Below are 18268 nucleotides of genomic sequence, written 5' to 3' on the forward strand. Positions count from 1 at the left end.
CAAAATTATGCCATCGTAATTGGCTAATAATGCCAGTTTATTGTTGTATCAGACCATTTTCATTGATGCTTAAGCTTCAAATTATATATCCTTGAAGTCAGTAATCGAAAGTCTTTCTGGCGTCACCTTTATAATTACTTATGTGTCAATTAACTTCTGTATCACTGTTTTGTGTTTTGTTGTGTATTGTTTAGTTTGTAGTGTACTGTAGGTATATGTATGTATGTATGTTTGTTTTTGTAGGCGGACACCTTGTACAGGCTTTGCCTTTTGTGTATGCCTTCGTTTTGGTAAATTGATAATAAGTAAGTAAATAGTCTTGAATTCTTTAGATGGTTGCTGTATTAGAGTGTTTCGTTTTAATGTGACTGCTTTTGACTGCTCTATTACTTTTAGGTGCCTTGATCTTTTTTAACGGAAATGTTCAATCTGCAGACTTTTCTACTGATAAAGCTTTATAATCACCTCAAAATGCTAGCATAATTCCTGATCCCCACACGTACCTATTATGCCCGAAATTATGCCGGCATAATCGCCGCATCCCTAAGCACTTTTTAACAGTTAACTTCAACAGATTGCTTTACTAATTTTCATTCATACCATCATGCATAAACTCTACATAGAACACACTTGTTAACATATACACAAAGAATATAGTGTACGACTAGTTTTTTTATGTAGCTACTACACCTGATTACACTATTTGCATTTGTGCCACAAAAGAGGGGGCCACATGTTGTAGTGCTCACTGCTCAGGACCAAGTGAATATCAATTTGTGTACATTTTATCTGTTATGTAATAGGATGAATTTAGATGATGTACAGTAGCTGGCCAGCCAAACTGCATTACATCATCTTAGCTAGGCTTCAAATAAGTACCATAGTAACAGTTTCTGTGGGTACTGGCTCCAGTTCTCTGTATAATACAGCCAGAAAGCTACTGTACCTTCAATTATTTTCTGCAATAAACCTCACAACATCTAGGAGTGTCATGTACATACAAAGCGCTGTATGTCCTTTAAAACAGTGCGCCAGCTTGAAGCCTCTCCTTGTAAAATTACGTCATCCAGATATCAGCTGGCACAGCTGCTGTAGCCAGCCAACTGCATTTTGTCTTAAAGTTACACAGGTTGACAAAGCATTAATGTTTAGCTAGGTCCCAGGAATGAAAGACGATGAGATCTGCTATGAATTGGAATATCACACAACTGTGAACAGTAGTAACAAGTATATAACAATGGTCTCCTTATAGTGTACTGTACCTATAATACGGATATTGCATGCTTTGTGATGTTTGGCTATCTTCACAATTTGTAAATATTTCTATTGAAAGGGTTCAAAGTAGAATATTAAACAAACAAAACAAATTGTACAGTAAGCTATTCTAGTACAAATCAATCAGTCACAGCATTAGCTGGGTTAGTATCTGTTTGGGTGGTGTCCCTATCAAATTGAGTGGTTGTGCGAGATGGATCATTAAGTTTAATATCTCGACCCATTAAAATGAACTGATTATTCTCCTGGATCCTGCTGCTGTTTGCCTTGACATTCTCATCGATTTCATGCCAGTACTTGTAATAGATTGTGGATAGAATGACAGTGGTCATAGCTGTAACAACAAGTGTGACAAGAAACGTGACCAGAACACTGAGGGTGACTGCTGCTCCTGTTGAGAGCTCATCATCTGATCCATTGTCACCTGTATGAGACAGAAGACAACCTGTAACCTCTATGTCAATACTATAATAATACATACAGTATGGTACATAGCTATGTAACTAGTATAAGCAGGGCCACCCACAGGGGGGAAACTGGGGCATTCTGCCCGGGCCCCAGGAAGTCCCATAAAGTGCCCTTGAATACCTCTTTAAAAGATTGATATACTCTTAATAGAGCAGTCAGATCTATATACTCTACTAGAGCAGTCACAGTATTCTTCAGAAGAGCAGTGTAGCCAACTTATAAATAAGGGTATATGGTTGGTGAGGGGTAGCTATTGTAATTGTCAGTATGTAATGACCTGTTTTTTGGTTTCGACTTACAGCATGGATGAAGTTGTGATTCAGAATAGAAACCTCCTTGCCTCTGGGGCCCCACTTTAACTCTTTGCCCTGGGCCCCTTAATTTCTCTGGGCGGCCCTGATTAGAAGTTTATAGTGCACATAGTAAAAGTAAGAAGTGTAAATAAATTATAAAAATTAAATGTACACTGTATCATCCTTTATCTGAATTCAAAAATGTTACACTTCTTTTAAGGTGTCTGACATGCTATTTAAAATAACGATGGTGTGTTCTTAGTGAAATTGCAATTCATGTGCGTACACCAATATAATTAAATGACAAATTTTGAGAGAGATTGACAGGGGGTTTATTACTTCTCCCAAAAATCCAAATGTCATCACAGGGTTAATACTTTAGTGACTGTTGTACAGGACATATGAGGAATGTCTATCATAAACAACAAGAGATTCCTTAACTATAGTGGTATGCTATTATGTTTGTACCATGTACAAAGTTCTATAGCTGAGAATCTTTGTACAGGCTCACTGAGAAATTTGAAACACTGAGAAAATCTTTACTTAATAGTTTGTAATTTACACTACAAATGACCAGTAATGTAGTACTGGAGATTTGAGTTCTACAAGTCAAGAAACTACACGAATATATATTTCTACTGTAACGACATTATATTACTATATATAATAAATCACAACTATAAACACTGTATATGCATACTACAGTAAGTTACTATACATACCAGCTGGTATATGGAATGCTATCACACTAGACTCCCCTACACCAGCATCATTTCTACCAGCCACAGTGACTGAATAGTTTGTTCTAGGTGTTAAATCAGTAAGGATATAGAAGGAATTAGTTATTCTCATCATCACTACTCCATCAGATGGTGATATTGTCACATCATATGACACTGATCCACATACTGGGTCACTAGTGACAGGATCCCATGATATAGTAGAGGCAGCTGAGCAAATTTCAGTTCTCACTATGCTTACAGGAGTAGGAGGACCTGTATGTATATATTACATACGTAATTTTATAGATATAATAAAGATCATAAAAGTTCGGCGTAATCAAAGGACACTGCTGCATACTATTACAGTATTTGTAAAGAGTAAACAGCTTAAATGTTTGCTACACCCTGTAAATATCGTACATAACAGTTACCAGTCATGCATAGAATGTTCTTAGTATACATAATACATGTTTATTGGGTTATCTTCAATGGTCTTGGGTTTAATAGTGGAAATAATACTGTAAATATTACTGGGAATAATATCTACAGTAGAGCAAGTAGAAAAAAAATTAGGAATTTTAAGTTTGATTACGATCATATAAATAAAATGTAGTGAACGGAATATTTGGACTCCCGAAATATTAGTTCTCCTTGGTCCAGATTTCACTGAAATATTTGTTCCCTCTTGAAATATTTTCTCCTTCTTAGTCACTGCTGTGTAGGGGTAAGCGATACCAGAAATTTTTGATTCCAAATACTTTTGTCATGTTATTGATGAATTCCAGTACTGATATATACTGAGTACTGATATCTACTCAAAAACAGCCAAGCTGTAAAAAAAGGTGCGGCCCCCAAAAAGGCCATGGTGAAAAAAGATGTGAAATCCAAGGTGGCGGCCAAGAAATGGCTGTGATGGTAGGTTAATGGTTACATTTTAATAACGACAATTCAGGTGAATTTTGTGCCGCTTGGTCTTGGCACCAAATTCACCTGAATTGTTGTTATTAAAATGTAACCATTAACCTACCATCACAGCCATTTCTTGGCCGCCACCTTGGATTTCACATCTTTTTTCACCATGGCCTTTTTGGGGGCTGCACCTTTTTTTACAGCTTGGCTGTTTTTGATTAGATATCACTTCTTTTTGTATTTGTATACTGCAAAGCCGGCCTATGGCTGGCTTTGGGTTTTTTTTAACCCATGTGTTTTTTTCTTTACTACAGGAAGAAGAAAAGAACTTAGAGAAGAATTTTAGTACTTCAATTATTTTTGATTTTATTAGTAATTATACAAATTATATACATATATTTATTACATGCCCATTATGCCCACAGGATATTTTTTTGCAGCTGATCTCTCTACTGAGTGACTTGAAATGTAGCTGAACTATATACAGGATGGTTTCTTTGTAGTTGAACTCTCTACAAGGTAACCTCTTCTAGCTGGTCTCTCTACAGGGTATTTTGTTTCTAGCTGAACTCTCTAGAGGTGATTTGTTTGCAGCTAAACTCTCTACATGGTGGTGTCTTTGTAGCCGAACTCTCTACATGATGGTTTCTTTGTAGCTGAACTCTCTATAAGGTGACTTCGTCTAGCTGAACTCTCTACAGGGTGATTTTTTTGTAGCTGAACTCTCTGCAGGGTGATTTGTTTGCAGCTGAACTGTCTACATGATGGTTTCTTTGTAGCTGAACTCCTTACATTGTGTCTAGTTTCTAGCTGATCTCTCTACAGGGTGATTTGTTTGTAGCTGATCTCTCTACAAGTTGATTTGTGTGTAGCTGATCATTCTACAGGTTGATTTGTTTGTAGCCGATCTCTCTACAGGGTAATTTGTTTGTAGCTGAACTCTGTACAAGGTGCTTTTTTGTAGGTGATCTCACTGCAGGTTGATTTGTTTGTAGCTGAACTCACTAAAGGGTGATTTGCTTGTAGCTGAACTCCTTACATTGTGCCTAATTTCTAGCTGATCTCTCTACAGAGTGATTTGTTTGTAGCTGAACTTTCTATAAGGTGATTTGTTTGCAGCTGAACTCTCTACAAGGTGGTTTCTTTGTTGCTGAACTCTCTACAGGGTGTTTTGCTGGTAGCTGAACTCTCTACAGGGTGATTTGTTTCTAGTTTATCTCTCTACAGGTTGATTTGTGTGTAACTGATCTCTCTACAAGCTGATTTGTTTGTAGCTGAATTCTCTGCAAAGTGTTTTGTTTGTAGCTGACCTCTCTTCAGGGTGATTTGTTTCTAGCTGATCTCTCTACAGGGTGATTTTTTTTGTAGCTGATCTCTCTTCAGGGTGATTTGTTTCTAGCTGATCTCTCTACAGGGTGATGTTTTGTAGCTGACCTCTCTTCAGGGTGATTTGTTTCTAGCTGATTGCTCTGTAGGTTGATTTGCTTGTAGATGAACTCTCTACAGGGTAACTTGCTTGTAGCTGAACTCCTTACTTTGTGTCTAGTTTGTAGCTGATCTCTCTACAGGGTGATTTGTTTGTAACTGAACTCCTTACATTGTGTGTAGTTTCTAGCTGATCTCTCTACAGGGTGATTTGTTTGTAGCTGATCTCTATACAAGTTGATTTGTGTGTAGCTGATCTCTCTGCAGGGTGATTTGTTTGTAGCCGATCTCTCTACAAGGTAATTTGTTTGTAGCTGAACTATCTATAAGATGATTTGTATGTAGCTAATCTCTCTGCAGATTGATTTGTTTCAGCTGAACTCTGATTTGTTTTTAGCTTATCTCTGTACAGGTTGATTTGTGTGTAACTGATCTCTCTACAAGCTGATTTGTTTGTAGCTGATAACTCTGCAGGTTGATTTGTTTCTCTACAGGTTGATTTGTTTGTTGCTGATCGCTCTAAAGGTTGATTTGTTTGTAGCTGAACTCTCTGCAAAATGTATTGTTTGTAGTTGATCTCTCTACAAGGTGATTTTTTGTAGCTGACCTCTCTTCAGGGTGATTTGTTTCTAGCTGATATCTCTACAGGGTGATTTTTTGTAGCTGACCTCTCTTCAGGGTGATTTGTTTCTAGCTGATCGCTCTACAGGTTGGTTTGTTTGTAGCTGAACTCTCTACACGGTGATTTGCTTGTAGCTGAACTCCTTACATTGTGTCTAGTTTCTAGCTGATCTCTCTACAGGGTGATTTGTTTGTAGCTGATCTCTCTACAAGTTGAATTGTGTGTAGCTGATCTCTGCAGGTTGATTTGTTTGTAGCCAATCTCTCTACATGGTAATTTGTTTGTAGCTGAACTGTCTAAAAGGTGATTTGTTTGTAGCTAATCTCTCTGCAGGTTGATTTGTTTTACCTGAACTCTCTACAGGGTGATTTATTTGTAGCTGAACTCCTTACATTGTGTGTAGTTTCTAGCTGATCTCTCTACCGGGTGATTTGTTTGCAGCTGATCTCTCTACAAGTTGATTTGTGTGTAGCTGATCTCTCTGCAGGTTGATTTGTTTGTAGCCGATCTCTCTATAGGGTAATTTGTTTGTAGCTGAGCTCTCTATAAGGTGATTTGTTTGTAGTTGATCTCTCTGCAGGTTGATTTGTTTTAGCTGAACTCTCTACAGGCTGATTTGTTTGTAGCCGATCTCTCTACAGGGTAATTTGTTTGTAGCTGAACTCTCTACAAGTTGATTTGTGTGTAGCTGATCTCTCTGATTTGTTTGTAGCTGATCTCTCTACAGGGTGATTTTTTTTGTAGCTGACCTCTCTTCAGGGTGATTTGTTTCTAGCTGATCTCTCTACAGGGTAATTTTTTGTAGCTGACCTCTCTTCAGGGTGATTTGTTTCTAGCTGATTGCTCTACAGGTTGATTTGTTTGTAGATGAACTCTCTACAGGGTAATTTGCTTGTAGCTGAACTCCTTACTTTGTGTCTAGTTTGTAGCTGTTCTCTCTGCAGGGTGATTTGTTTGCAGCCAATCTCTCTACAAGGTAATTTGTTTGTTGCTGATCGCTCTAAAGGTTGATTTGTTTGTAGCTGAACTCTCTGCAAAATGTTTTGTTTGTAGTTGATTTCTCTACAAGGTGATTTTTTGTAGCTGACCTCTCTTCAGGGTGATTTGTTTCTAGCTGATATCTCTACAGGGTGATTTTTTGTAGCTGACCTCTCTTCAGGGTGATTTGTTTCTAGCTGATCGCTCTACAGGTTGGTTTGTTTGTAGCTGAACTCTCTACAGGGTGATTTGCTTGTAGCTGAACTCCTTACATCGTGTCTAGTTTCTAGCTGATCTCTCTACAGGGTGATTTGTATGTAGCTGATCTCTCTACAAGTTGAAATGTGTGTAGCTGATCTCTCTGCAGGTTGATTTGTTTGTAGCCGATCTCTCTACAAGGTAATTTGTTTGTAGCTGAACTATCTATAAGGTGATTTGTTTGTAGCTGATCTCTCTGCAGGTTGATTTGTTTTAGCTGAACTCTCTACAGGGTGATTTGTTTTTAGCTGAACTCCTTACATTGTGTGTAGTTTCTAGCTGATCTCCCTACAGGGTGATTTGTTTGTAGCTGATCTCTCTACTGTGTGTAGCTGATCTCTCTGCAGGTTAAATTGATTTGTTTGTAGCCGATCTCTCTACATGTAATCTGTTTGTAGCGGAACTCTCTGTAAGGTGATTTGTCTGTAGCTGATCTTTCTATAGGGTAATTTGTTTGTAGTTGATCGCTCTAAAGGTTGATTTGTTTGTAGCCGATCTCTCTACATGTAATCTGTTTGTAGCGGAACTCTCTATAAGGTGATTTATTTGTAGCTGATCTCTCTACAGGTTGATTTGTTTGTTGCTGATCGCTCTAAAGGTTGATTTGTTTGTAGCTGAACTCTCTGCAAAATGTTTTTTTTGTAGTTGATTTCTCTACAAGGTTTTATTTTATAGCTGACCTCTCTTCAGGGTGATTTGTTTCTAGCTGATATCTCTACAAGGTGATTTTTTGTAGCTGACCTCTCTTCAGGGTGATTTGTTTTTAGCTGAACTCCTTACATTGTGTGTAGTTTCTAGCTGATCTCCCTACAGGGTGATTTGTTTGTAGCTGATCTCTCTACAAGTTGATTTGTGTGTAGCTGATCTCTCTGCAGGTTGATTTGTTTGTAGCCGATCTCTCTACATGTAATCTGTTTGTAGCGGAACTCTCTATAAGGTGATTTGTCTGTAGCTGATTTCTCTGCAGGTTGATTTGTTTTAGCTGAACTCTCTACAGGGTGATTGCTTGTAGCTGAACTCCTTACATTGTGTCTAGTTTCTAGCTGATGTCTCTACAGGGTGATTTTTGTAGCTGAACTCTCTACAGGGTGATTTGTTTCTAGCTTATCTCTCTACAGGTAGATTTGTGTTGATTTGTTCATTGCTGATCGCTCTAAAGGTTGATTTGTTGCAGCTGAGCACCCTGCAAAGTGTTTTGTTTATAGCTGATCACTCTAAAGGGTAATTTGTTTGTAACTGAACTCTCTCCACAGTGACTTGTGTGTAGCTGAATTCTGTGTAACTGAATTCTCTAGAGAGTGACTTAATTGTAGCTGAATTCTCTACACAGTGCATGACTTGTTTATAGCTGAACTTTCTTCAGTATGACTTGTAATGTTCTTAATCTCTATAGTGATATATTTGCTTAACTCTCCACATGGTGACTGTCTTCTTGCTGAACTGTCTATAAGATTAACTGTTTGCAGCTGAACTCCCTACAGAATAACTTGTGATGTAATAAAATTCTATAATGGAATAAATAAATTATCCGAATGTTCTATTAGGGTGACTGTTCTATTAGAGTATCTCGATCTCGCATTTGCTACACGGAGTTGGCTTTCGAATCATAACTCAGTGGTTTGTAATCCGATTCTTCTGTACTACTGCAAGGACTTTCAATGAAGATTATTCCAGCTATACACCGATTTTCAGCTCATTGCTCTAAGCGGTTTGCCTAGTAGGCGTGAAAACTAATACTTTTTTATTCATAAAAATCGATCGCGTAATTGTGACACAGGTTGGGTTTTGTGTCATATCTCCGTGGTCTTTATCTCGATTCCTTTCAAACCACCAAAAGGCACTCCTACGATGGTTACTCCATCTACATAGCAATTTTCAACTCATTCCATAAAGCGGTTTACCCTGTAGGCGTGACAACAAATCGATCTTGTTTTACGCGAATAATCGGTCATAACTCCTGAACCATTCATAGGATTTGTACCAAATTTGATGCTAGGATTCGCCTTTGGACTGCCTTTCTGTGTGCCAAATTTCAAGGCGATCGGAGTACGCGTTTGCTTGTTACAGCAATTTTTGCAAGTGTGCGAAAAGACGAAGAAGAAGAAAAAAAAACGAAGAAAAAAAAACGAAACTTTGGCAGCTCGTATCTCGGAAATGGCTGGAGCGATTTCCTTCAAATTTGGAATGTAGACTCTCTTGGCTAGCGGGCAACTGTGTAGCAAATTTGGTTCCAATCAGATAAGTGATCACCGAGATACAAAAGTGTGAAAATGACGTTTTCGTTCTTCCTGTCAATATACTCACGGTGTGGCGCGCCGGCTTCTTGGGCCGCACGACACACTACCGTGTGTCTTGATATACTGAGTACTAAGTGATTATTGTCCTTAGTGAGCCTCACAGTGCTGAAAAGTTCTCATTATTATATAGCTAAGACTCTTGGGTTGAAATAAAGCTTGCATTATAGAAGTAATGGATGAAACCCTTAATTTCAAATTTAATGTTTGTATCCATCTCATACGACCATAGCAGTAAATTTTAATGACAATGTAAGCAAAATATCACATTTCAAAATTTCCAATTTTTCATAAAAAGTACTATATATCAAAGTATTTGGCATTCTAGTATTGGTATTGACATTTTATTACTAGTATCACCCACCCCTATTGCTACATAGGGCTATCATAGGGCTATTTAAATGCATTTTATCAGTACACTTAACACCTTCTTTGCTCTGTTTACAACAAAGTTCACAACTATACAAGTACATTGGAGTGTACACTGGCTGCACTAGCAATTTACGTGCTGCTGGTGTACTTGGTCACAACTTTTCCTTCAGACACCATGTGCCGTGCTTGCCGCAAGTTCTCCAAATCTCATAGCAGCAGTCTATATAGATCTTCCAGCTGGTGACGGTGGACATCTTGTTGTAGTAATGAAATAATTCATTATGCTCATGGCCTTTCTGTGGAGAGGGTGGACATGCTTCAGCATCTTGTAAATGTAGTTAGATGGAGTAATTCCCCTTCCTTCTATCTTGACCTTTCCACCAACCTTATTCTCTACTAGCTTTCTTGCTAGCAACTTGTTTTCTAGTCATAACTCTAAGACTTGCTTCGCACTCAGTTAATAGAGTAAGTGGAACTAGTACGTATTTATCAATTAATGAGTCTATAAAAGTGCTTGTAAGCTAGCTGTAAATGAGTCAAAATCATCAAATTCAGTTACCATTTTTGGGTAAAAATGATTCAATTCATTTATTGTTCTTGAATAAAAACTCTAGATATGAGGAAGTAGATGAACATGAAATGTAAAGGATGATACTGTCTTGGTATTTCTTGTTGAGAGGAGATAATGTGGGATTGATGTAAGATTTTGAATACTTTTTGTAGTATGGTGTATTCTTGTCAGTGTAAGTCTTTTGTGAAGAGTATCCTAAGGCTCTAACATAGATGAAACAGAATTATATGTGACTGGATCTGTGAAACCTGTCTTATCATCTAAGACAGGAAGTTTGATTGTTTCACACAAACACAAAGCTTTATGAATTCACTATCAAATTTCACTGTCACAGTTGACCAGGTTAGGTTGTCTACTTTTGATAGCTGCTTTTTTCAAGCACAGTGGCAAGCTCTATGAGTGGTCTGGGGCCTTGATGGAGCCCTGGCCCCTTGGAGATGGATGTGTGTGGCTGTATAGCTCCGTGGTATTGGATAATGACCTGTGCTGTAAAGGTTCTTTCATTTTAGCCCATTTTGAGCCCTAAATGGCTCATAACTTTGTGTAATTCATCCTAACACATTTCTCTTTAATTTTTTAAACAGTCTCTTGCCCATCTTCCAGGCCCCCACCTCTCACCCCTTTTAGAGCTTGCCTAATAAAGTCAACCTCGGTTGAAAAACTATCTAAAATGGTGGGAAACTTAGCTGTTGACTACTTCTTCAGTGGATGATCTGGAAGGTAATAAACTGTTGCAAAAGTTGTGAAAATTTGGCACACGTAGCTACCACCATTGGCAAGCTACAACACTCTGAATATTTAAAACCGGTGTTTCTCTACTTTTAAATTGGCAATAAGACTGGTTTTCCCAGAGACAGTCACATATATCCCTAATGATTAAGTGTCCATCTAGCAGCTCTGCGCTGTACTTCTTCTAGTGACAACTACGTACTGTATACTGATTTTAAAACAGCACACAAAATATTCATCAAAGATGCCCTTAGGCTCAAGTCTAATACATAAAATTTCCTAGGTTAAAAATTACATACACTGTCTTAAGATGCTCTCAGGATGGACTAATTTAAAATAAAATTCCCTACAGATACAGCTATCAAAAAATCCTACATATTGTAGTGATGGCTATTCAATATTCCAAGTGTCTACGTTTATCCTCTTTCTTGAGTTTGCAGTCCAAAATAATATTTTTAATAGCCATATAGCTACTCTGCATAAAATATCAGTTTCTCTCATGGTTCAGAAGGTGGCCAAGTATTTCAGACTCTGAAATATAGCTAAAAGAAGAATGAATGGATAAGAAAAATTGGACTGGAGGCCCAAATATTTCAGTATAATTGAAATATCAGTTCCCCTATGTTGAGGGGTCCAAATATTTCAATTTCCCAATGATGTTGAGGTGTCCAAATATTTCAGTACAATTCTCTGAAATATCAGTTCCCCCATGTTTAAGGTCCAAGTATAATTCTTGGAAATATAAGTTCCCCCATGTTAAGGGGTCCAAATATTTCAGTATAATCCTCTGAAATATCAGTTTCTGACTTCCTCCATGATTCTGAAGGGATCCAAATGTGGGTTCAAACATTTCAACAAATTTGTGATAATATATCTGGGGGTCCAAATATTTTGAAATAGTCAGACTGGGGAGGGAGGGGGAGGGAGGAGGAGGGAACAAAAGTAAGGAGGTACAGTTTTCGCATGACAGGTCACCTACACAGAATTACTATACTAGTTGACATTCAATCCCTGAGAAGTGTCAATGACCAACCAATGATACCCCAGGTCTTCATATAGTCTGGGAACTCCCCCTTCTCCATTATACACATACTCACCAATAACTGTAAAAGTTCCCATACTACTCACTACACTACTATCGTTACTTGTAATGCTACACTGATATGATGACTGGTTATAAGTCTCATCCACTGGACCAACTCTTAAAACACTATTAGGAGCATTAATCCCTCCAGTAGTAGTATCAGGTACCCATACTAGACCATCATTATTGTTTGTGATGATTTCATTTCCACTGATAGTCGTGTTACTGGTAACGCTGCCATCATTACTTCTCCTAATAATTCTCCAGTTTGGGAATGTTGTCTGAGGTGTTGCTCCACTAAACCCACAAGAGATATCAACAGTATTTCCACTACACGCTGTTATGTCCCTAGGACCATTAGTGATCATCAGAGCTATGTAGAAGTTTATACACAAATTTATGTAATGTGCTACATTTGTATGCACGTAGCTACACTGTATATTCTGATAACACATCGCTAAAGCCAGCAAAAACTACAATGCTGAATATGTACAGTGTAAATAATTAGGCTGCACCAATTAGATGCCTTGGGCAAAAAACACATGATACAGCATAGGCAGCTCCAAGATTTTTGGTGACTGGTTTCTGATCAAGAGCATAGGTGAAGATCAAAAAGAAAAAAGAAAAAGGTAACTGCCTACTGAGAATAATTGCCCTCCACTAACTATCATCGATAAAGTAGATAAAAGTCCTTATTTATAGCTACATAGCTTGCTAGACTGCTGCTCTAAATACTGTGACTACTCTATTAGAGTATCTCTGAACGTGACTGGTTTCCAGAAACCTCAGAAACCCCCCTGGAGCCACCCCTGATACAAAAAATCAATGCACATTTTAGTAAGCAGCAAAATGATACTGCAATTGGTAAATGTAATAATACAGTATACCATTATTTTTGCATTTCCATTGAGAATACAAATATCCTCGTTATATTTATCAGTTCTGTGTGTTTGTTCACATTGAAAGAAAATGTAACCCTAAGCTTATTTTCACCATTTTATAGCTTGAATAGCCTATATTGGAGATGTAACCCAAAACTATACTTTGATGAATTCTGAATCAACAGTTCATGGTAAATAGAATGAGATCCAAAAGACTGCAGTTGCATTTGTGACTTATAATTATACAGTCAGTTGCTGCAAAAAATCAATTTTTTGCTGTTTTTGTTCTCTATCACTATTAATAACTTCAAGAGTGTTCAATGGACAAAGCTAGCAGGCCATGAACCTTTTTCTCCAGAAAACTAAGAAGTCATAAAAATACAAAAAAATTACATGCAAACGACCATATACACGGTATGTAATTGTTGGGTATTTTACGTTGGTAAATACAGTAAAGCATAGTGGTAGTGTATTAAAGTAGTGAATGGTTACTAGTAGTCATGTGTCGACTGTATGTACTGTAGTAGTGCAGCACAAAGATTCTGGCTCCCTTTTCAGCTTTCTTCTTTTATCCCACCAAGGGAAAACCTGACTATCATATAATGTGGTTTGGTTGACAAGGAAGTTGGTGAATTGGCAAATTTAGGTTATATTGCCCAAAATCAGACCCCAGCCAATGCAGTTTGACCATGGTCTCATGCGACCAAGATGTATGATTTAGCTTAAGAATAGAAAGTGACCTGTCTGTACGTACATAAACAAAAAAAGGACTGCATAGTCTACACTGTAACACTGTTACAGCTACTGTACGTACTGTATGTATGTAAGTACGTAGATATATTGTGGCATCTGGTCTTATTATTTGCATAATAAAATTGTCAAGATGTCTGATCATAATGTAACTTCGCTATGCAGTTAAATGCTCACTGAGATGAAAAATCATTTATGTTACTACATATACATAAATAAGTATTGACTTACTTTGACTGGTGACAACAGGCACTTGCAGACTCAGCAATGAAATGATATTAGTTAAGAGTATAAGGAACATCTCAACCTTAGAAAAACAAAACAAATTATAATTATGTCATATGCCTATAAACTAGTGAACGCATGTACGTATATGTAACAGGACAGTCTAAACTCAACAAGTAAAGAAAAACTTTGGAATTTTCAACTAGAGTAGGGACCATAGCACATCAATAAAAAGTACTGAAACAAGCTGGAGTAGTGCACTATAGTAAAACAATAAAAAGTGTTATGTTCCTACTGTGCTCAAGATACCATAATGGAAATGCACAGTAGGGATATATACTGTATAACACTACTTATTGTTTTACTGTGATTTAATATCGTTTTTGTCAATATGCTATGGTCCCTATTCTAGTTGAAAATTTCAGTGTACTTGCTTGTTAACTTATAAAATTGTTATGACTGGTGAACCCGCTCATACTGTATCACATCAAAAGAAAGAAATGGCACTGCATGCCCCAGCTATCAATTATCATCTGAAAAGTGAAGTATCCATTATGCTTCATTATCAGCTATGTTCAACTTGGTACACAGCATTACGAACAAGAACTGTTTGAACAGTATCTCTGCAATCAAAGTAGACACTGTAAAATACGGACGATTGAAGTTCCATTATGAAGTGAAGCCATCACATGCTACTGCAACATTGGCACCTTTTGCTGTCAGCAAAGATGAATGGGACACAAAGGAGGACACTGGTAAGTCCATGAAGAATGCACTGTTACTGTAACAGTATGTACTGCAGTATGCCAAAAGGCCGAAGCAACATCAAACAGTGAAAAACTAAGCCCATAGCCTTAGCAATTATCAAGTTACACTTGTCTGAAGACATCAGTCAGTCAGTCAGTCAGTCAGTCAGTCAGTCAGTCAGTCAGTCAGTCAGTCAGTCAGTCAGTCAGTCAGTCAGTCGGTTGGTTGGTTGGTGGTTACTTAGTCAGTCAGTCAGCCACTATAAAATTCGGTTTAATATATATTTTTAAATTTCATAACAACTTGTTGAAAGTGTATTTTCTGTCAGTTGAATGAAGAGAATTAGAGAAAATAACCTCTTTCTGGAATACGTAGTTCATATGTCCAGCATGTGGGTACAGTAGTTGGGTATATACGTAAGTCAGAATGTGTGAACACGTGCTCACTTCTACATTTGCTGTTTCCAAGTGTAGGTTACATCCCCCTCACCCACCTTGATGTTTTCCTTGACTAGTGTTCAGCTGATGGGATGGGCAGTAAAGTGGACTACCAACACTGAAGGCATAATTTCATGCTACCTGTAATAATGTTATTGAGGGTGGTATTCTTATTAGTACCTCACAGTGGCTAACACTGAAGGTCTGACAGCAACATGTGCTGCAGCCTCTAACCTAACAGGAACTGGAGACTTTTAAAATGATAGTTAACAATGCGGTGAAACAGAAGAGGGCCAAAGAAAGGAAAAACTCCCTCCTACCCCAGGATTTGAACTAGTGCTGAAACGATTATTCGGCTATTTGACTATTCGGTCGGCATGACACTATTCGAATCATCAATACACTATTCGAATAATCATTAGCACTTTGTACACTTTATTCAGATGGAAAAACCAGCCTTGAAATTTAAGATTGTGTATCTATGATGTAAAAATTCTAGTTTAGAAAATATAGAAATAGCTATTAGGCTTTACTTTGCTCCCTAACAAAAGGTTTCAGAACTTATTCAATAGAAGTATAAGCATTAAAGAAAAATCGAATATTTGGTCATTTTGTTAGCAGCTATTCGAATAATAAAAATTGCTATTGGTTTCAGCACTAATTTGAACTGCAGGCCACCCAATGTCTAGTCAAGCGCCACACTCAGTCTCCTCCAGGATGGATGGATTTTCTTCCTTTAAACCTAAGCATTTATTCTTATTAGTACTTAATATTGGTTTTTCCAGGCAGGCCAAAAAAAGAAGAATTTTGCAGGACTGTCTGGTTTTTCCCTTGGTCCACTTGGGCACAGTGGTTCCAAAATTAATTGTACTGTGCAAACCCCCACCCTCATAGGTCACACTGTTTTTGTTATGTAGTCGATAGTATACAGTAGTAGCAATAGTTGTATGATGTGTTTTGTGTGTATGTATTATACTGTACGTATATCTTAGATACTACAACTTCAGAATCTTCGGCTTTACAATGTAACATCTGACTGTTCTACTATACGGTTTATAACCTCCTGCTAAGACAAATATGATTGGATCTGCAAAAGGGGCTAATATCCATTCCATGGCCAATTGCATGTAGCTGGCCACCCATAACTTGACTTATGAATATGGAATCAGCTTGAAATGTGGTCACATTATACCCCTAGCCACACCAGTATTGCTTAGTGTAATATGAAGGCGATAGTTAGGTTAAAAACATGAGAAGTTTGAAATTTGAAAATGCTATAAGATCCATTTTTGCAGATCCGGTCACAAATAGTCCTGATCATTACAACTGCCTACAACCTACATACATGTGTATATCTATTAATAATTTATTACTTGTAAATTGTCCAGATATATGAGGAATTTGTTACATACTTACACAATAAAGTACTGTTTAGTCAAGCACATCACAATAAATGAATGATTATAATGACAGTATGCACCAACTTTAATCATAATAGTGATAATATCTACAAGGATGAGTAGTTAATGATACTCACTGGTGCAAATTATAAGTGAATGTGGTTAAGTGTATCAAATATTTGTAAGTGTTAATAGCAAACTCAATAAGTAAGTGTCTTTACTCTATAAGAGAGAAGTTAATATGATTTAGTCTACAGTACTATGTATGTAGTTCACTTGACAGCTTTCTACATACTGTAGAAATTTTATGATAAGAATATTCCATGTGTAATTAGATTGGTGGGTATCAACTCATTATTGAGTATTACGGTGCTTTGGTGAAGTGTCATTTTTGTATAAAGGGGTTGTTCACTGAGATTGAATAACATTTTGGAGTCACGAAAAATATTGGTGGTTTTATTTTTGGCAAATATCTATGATAGGAATTTGCAACAAATCAATTTTGTCAGCTACAGAATACTGTAGTTAACAAATGCAACTAGTCACATCACGCATGGTACATAACAAGAGACGGATTGATAAATGGATTGGCTATTGGTAATACATGTTTATGAACACCTTTAAGTTTGAACAATTATATCCTAGCCATACGTGTTTGCGTATGATATAAGCCAATAGCTATAACTACTCTTACACTATAAAACTAACTATAAAGCATAGATGCATGCTAGCTACCATAGCTGATTCATATTTTTATGCTGGTTATCAGCATATTAGCTACTACTGTAGATGTGCTTAATGCCAGGTTATCAGGTTATTAATAGAAAAACTGTGACACGTATTACTGTTACAGTAGCTAACTAGCTACCTGTAACAGCAGGGGTGACAGTCACGGGTTTGAACGCATAGCTATACTGTATGTCCAAGGCGCAACTTGCTCCATGACATGCAAAAACAAGGACGTGTATAGCCTACCAGTCGCATGATGAGCAAGCTGTGGACGTACAGGCGTTAAAACCATCGTCTCCTGTAATTAAAGCATTCAGGGTACAATAGAAACTGTACAGTTTATTGTACATACAGTATTTCTTGCTCACGTACCACTCGTACTGATGCTACACCAACAGCTTAGGACATTTCTCTCTCTGCACTGAACTCTCCTGTGAGCGCCGGGGCGTTGTCTTATGGGCGTGGCGTTTCGTAGCAACCTATGTATCACGTGGCCCATTCACACCTTGACGATGAAACCCATGCCACACCCATGTAAATGCACGTAAACAAACGCTCAATTATATGCTACCGGTTAAGTACACAGTGGTTAAGACCTCCCTGCATGCGTATATTTATAGAGATATCCTAGTCTACCACACGGGAAATTGGAAACAGTGGAAATGGAAACTGGAAACGGAAAGTGGAAATGGAAAACAGAAATGGTCGAATCGTCATATAAATGTACCTTAGATAGGGTCCGCAATCCGAAAAATCAACTTCTACAAATCAATCCCCCTACCATTGTGGGATGTTCATTGTAGTATCCCATTACTTGATCCACCATGAAACCGGAGGCACGATTGTTGTCTTCACAGAAATATTGTTTTCAGTATCTCGCAAGATGCAAAATTTATTTTTAAAATTTCGTGCTCCACACAAAGGACCGGATGAAACTTGCTACTTAGCCAAATCGTATCCAGAGTTGTTGTAGTTGAAAAGTACGCACAGAAATAAGTAAATGATTTGCCGGGTGCCCGGCACAGGGTTGCTTTCTTTGAAAAAACAGACAAAGAGATACGAAGTTTCGAATTCAAATTGCCCTATCACCCAGGGCAAG

At 37.6% G+C, this 18268-nt stretch overlaps 1 protein-coding gene across 1 annotated transcript; it reads right to left on the reverse strand.

The window, feature by feature from the left end:
• Positions 1–1320: 1320 nt before the first annotated feature.
• Positions 1321–17672, reverse strand: LOC136250174 (immunoglobulin superfamily member 5-like). The gene is made up of 5 exons (XM_066042358.1): positions 17542–17672; positions 13863–13938; positions 12014–12373; positions 2759–3031; positions 1321–1699 (listed from the first exon to the last, which is right to left on the reverse strand). Exons 2-5 carry the CDS (start codon positions 13930–13932, stop codon positions 1395–1397), a joined length of 1008 nt encoding a protein of 335 aa, XP_065898430.1. The 5' UTR covers positions 13933–13938; positions 17542–17672; the 3' UTR covers positions 1321–1394.
• Positions 17673–18268: the final 596 nt, after the last annotated feature.

Source organism: Dysidea avara, chromosome 1, assembly GCF_963678975.1.
Source record: "Dysidea avara chromosome 1, odDysAvar1.4, whole genome shotgun sequence".
Classification (NCBI taxonomy): Eukaryota; Metazoa; Porifera; class Demospongiae; order Dictyoceratida; family Dysideidae; genus Dysidea; species Dysidea avara.

What these genes read in the sequence shown, in the direction of transcription:
- LOC136250174 (XM_066042358.1), bottom strand. Translation starts at nt 13,932, where the DNA reads ATGTTCCTTATACTCTTAACTAATATCATTTCATTGCTGAGTCTGCAA. An exon ending in GCCTGTTGTCACCAGTCAAA is followed by an intron (nt 12,374 to 13,862) that starts GTAAGTCAATAC and finishes ACTTCTACATAG; the next exon opens with CTCTGATGATCACTAATGGT. An exon ending in AGCATTCCATATACCAGCTG is followed by an intron (nt 1,700 to 2,758) that starts GTATGTATAGTA and finishes TGTCTCATACAG; the next exon opens with GTGACAATGGATCAGATGAT.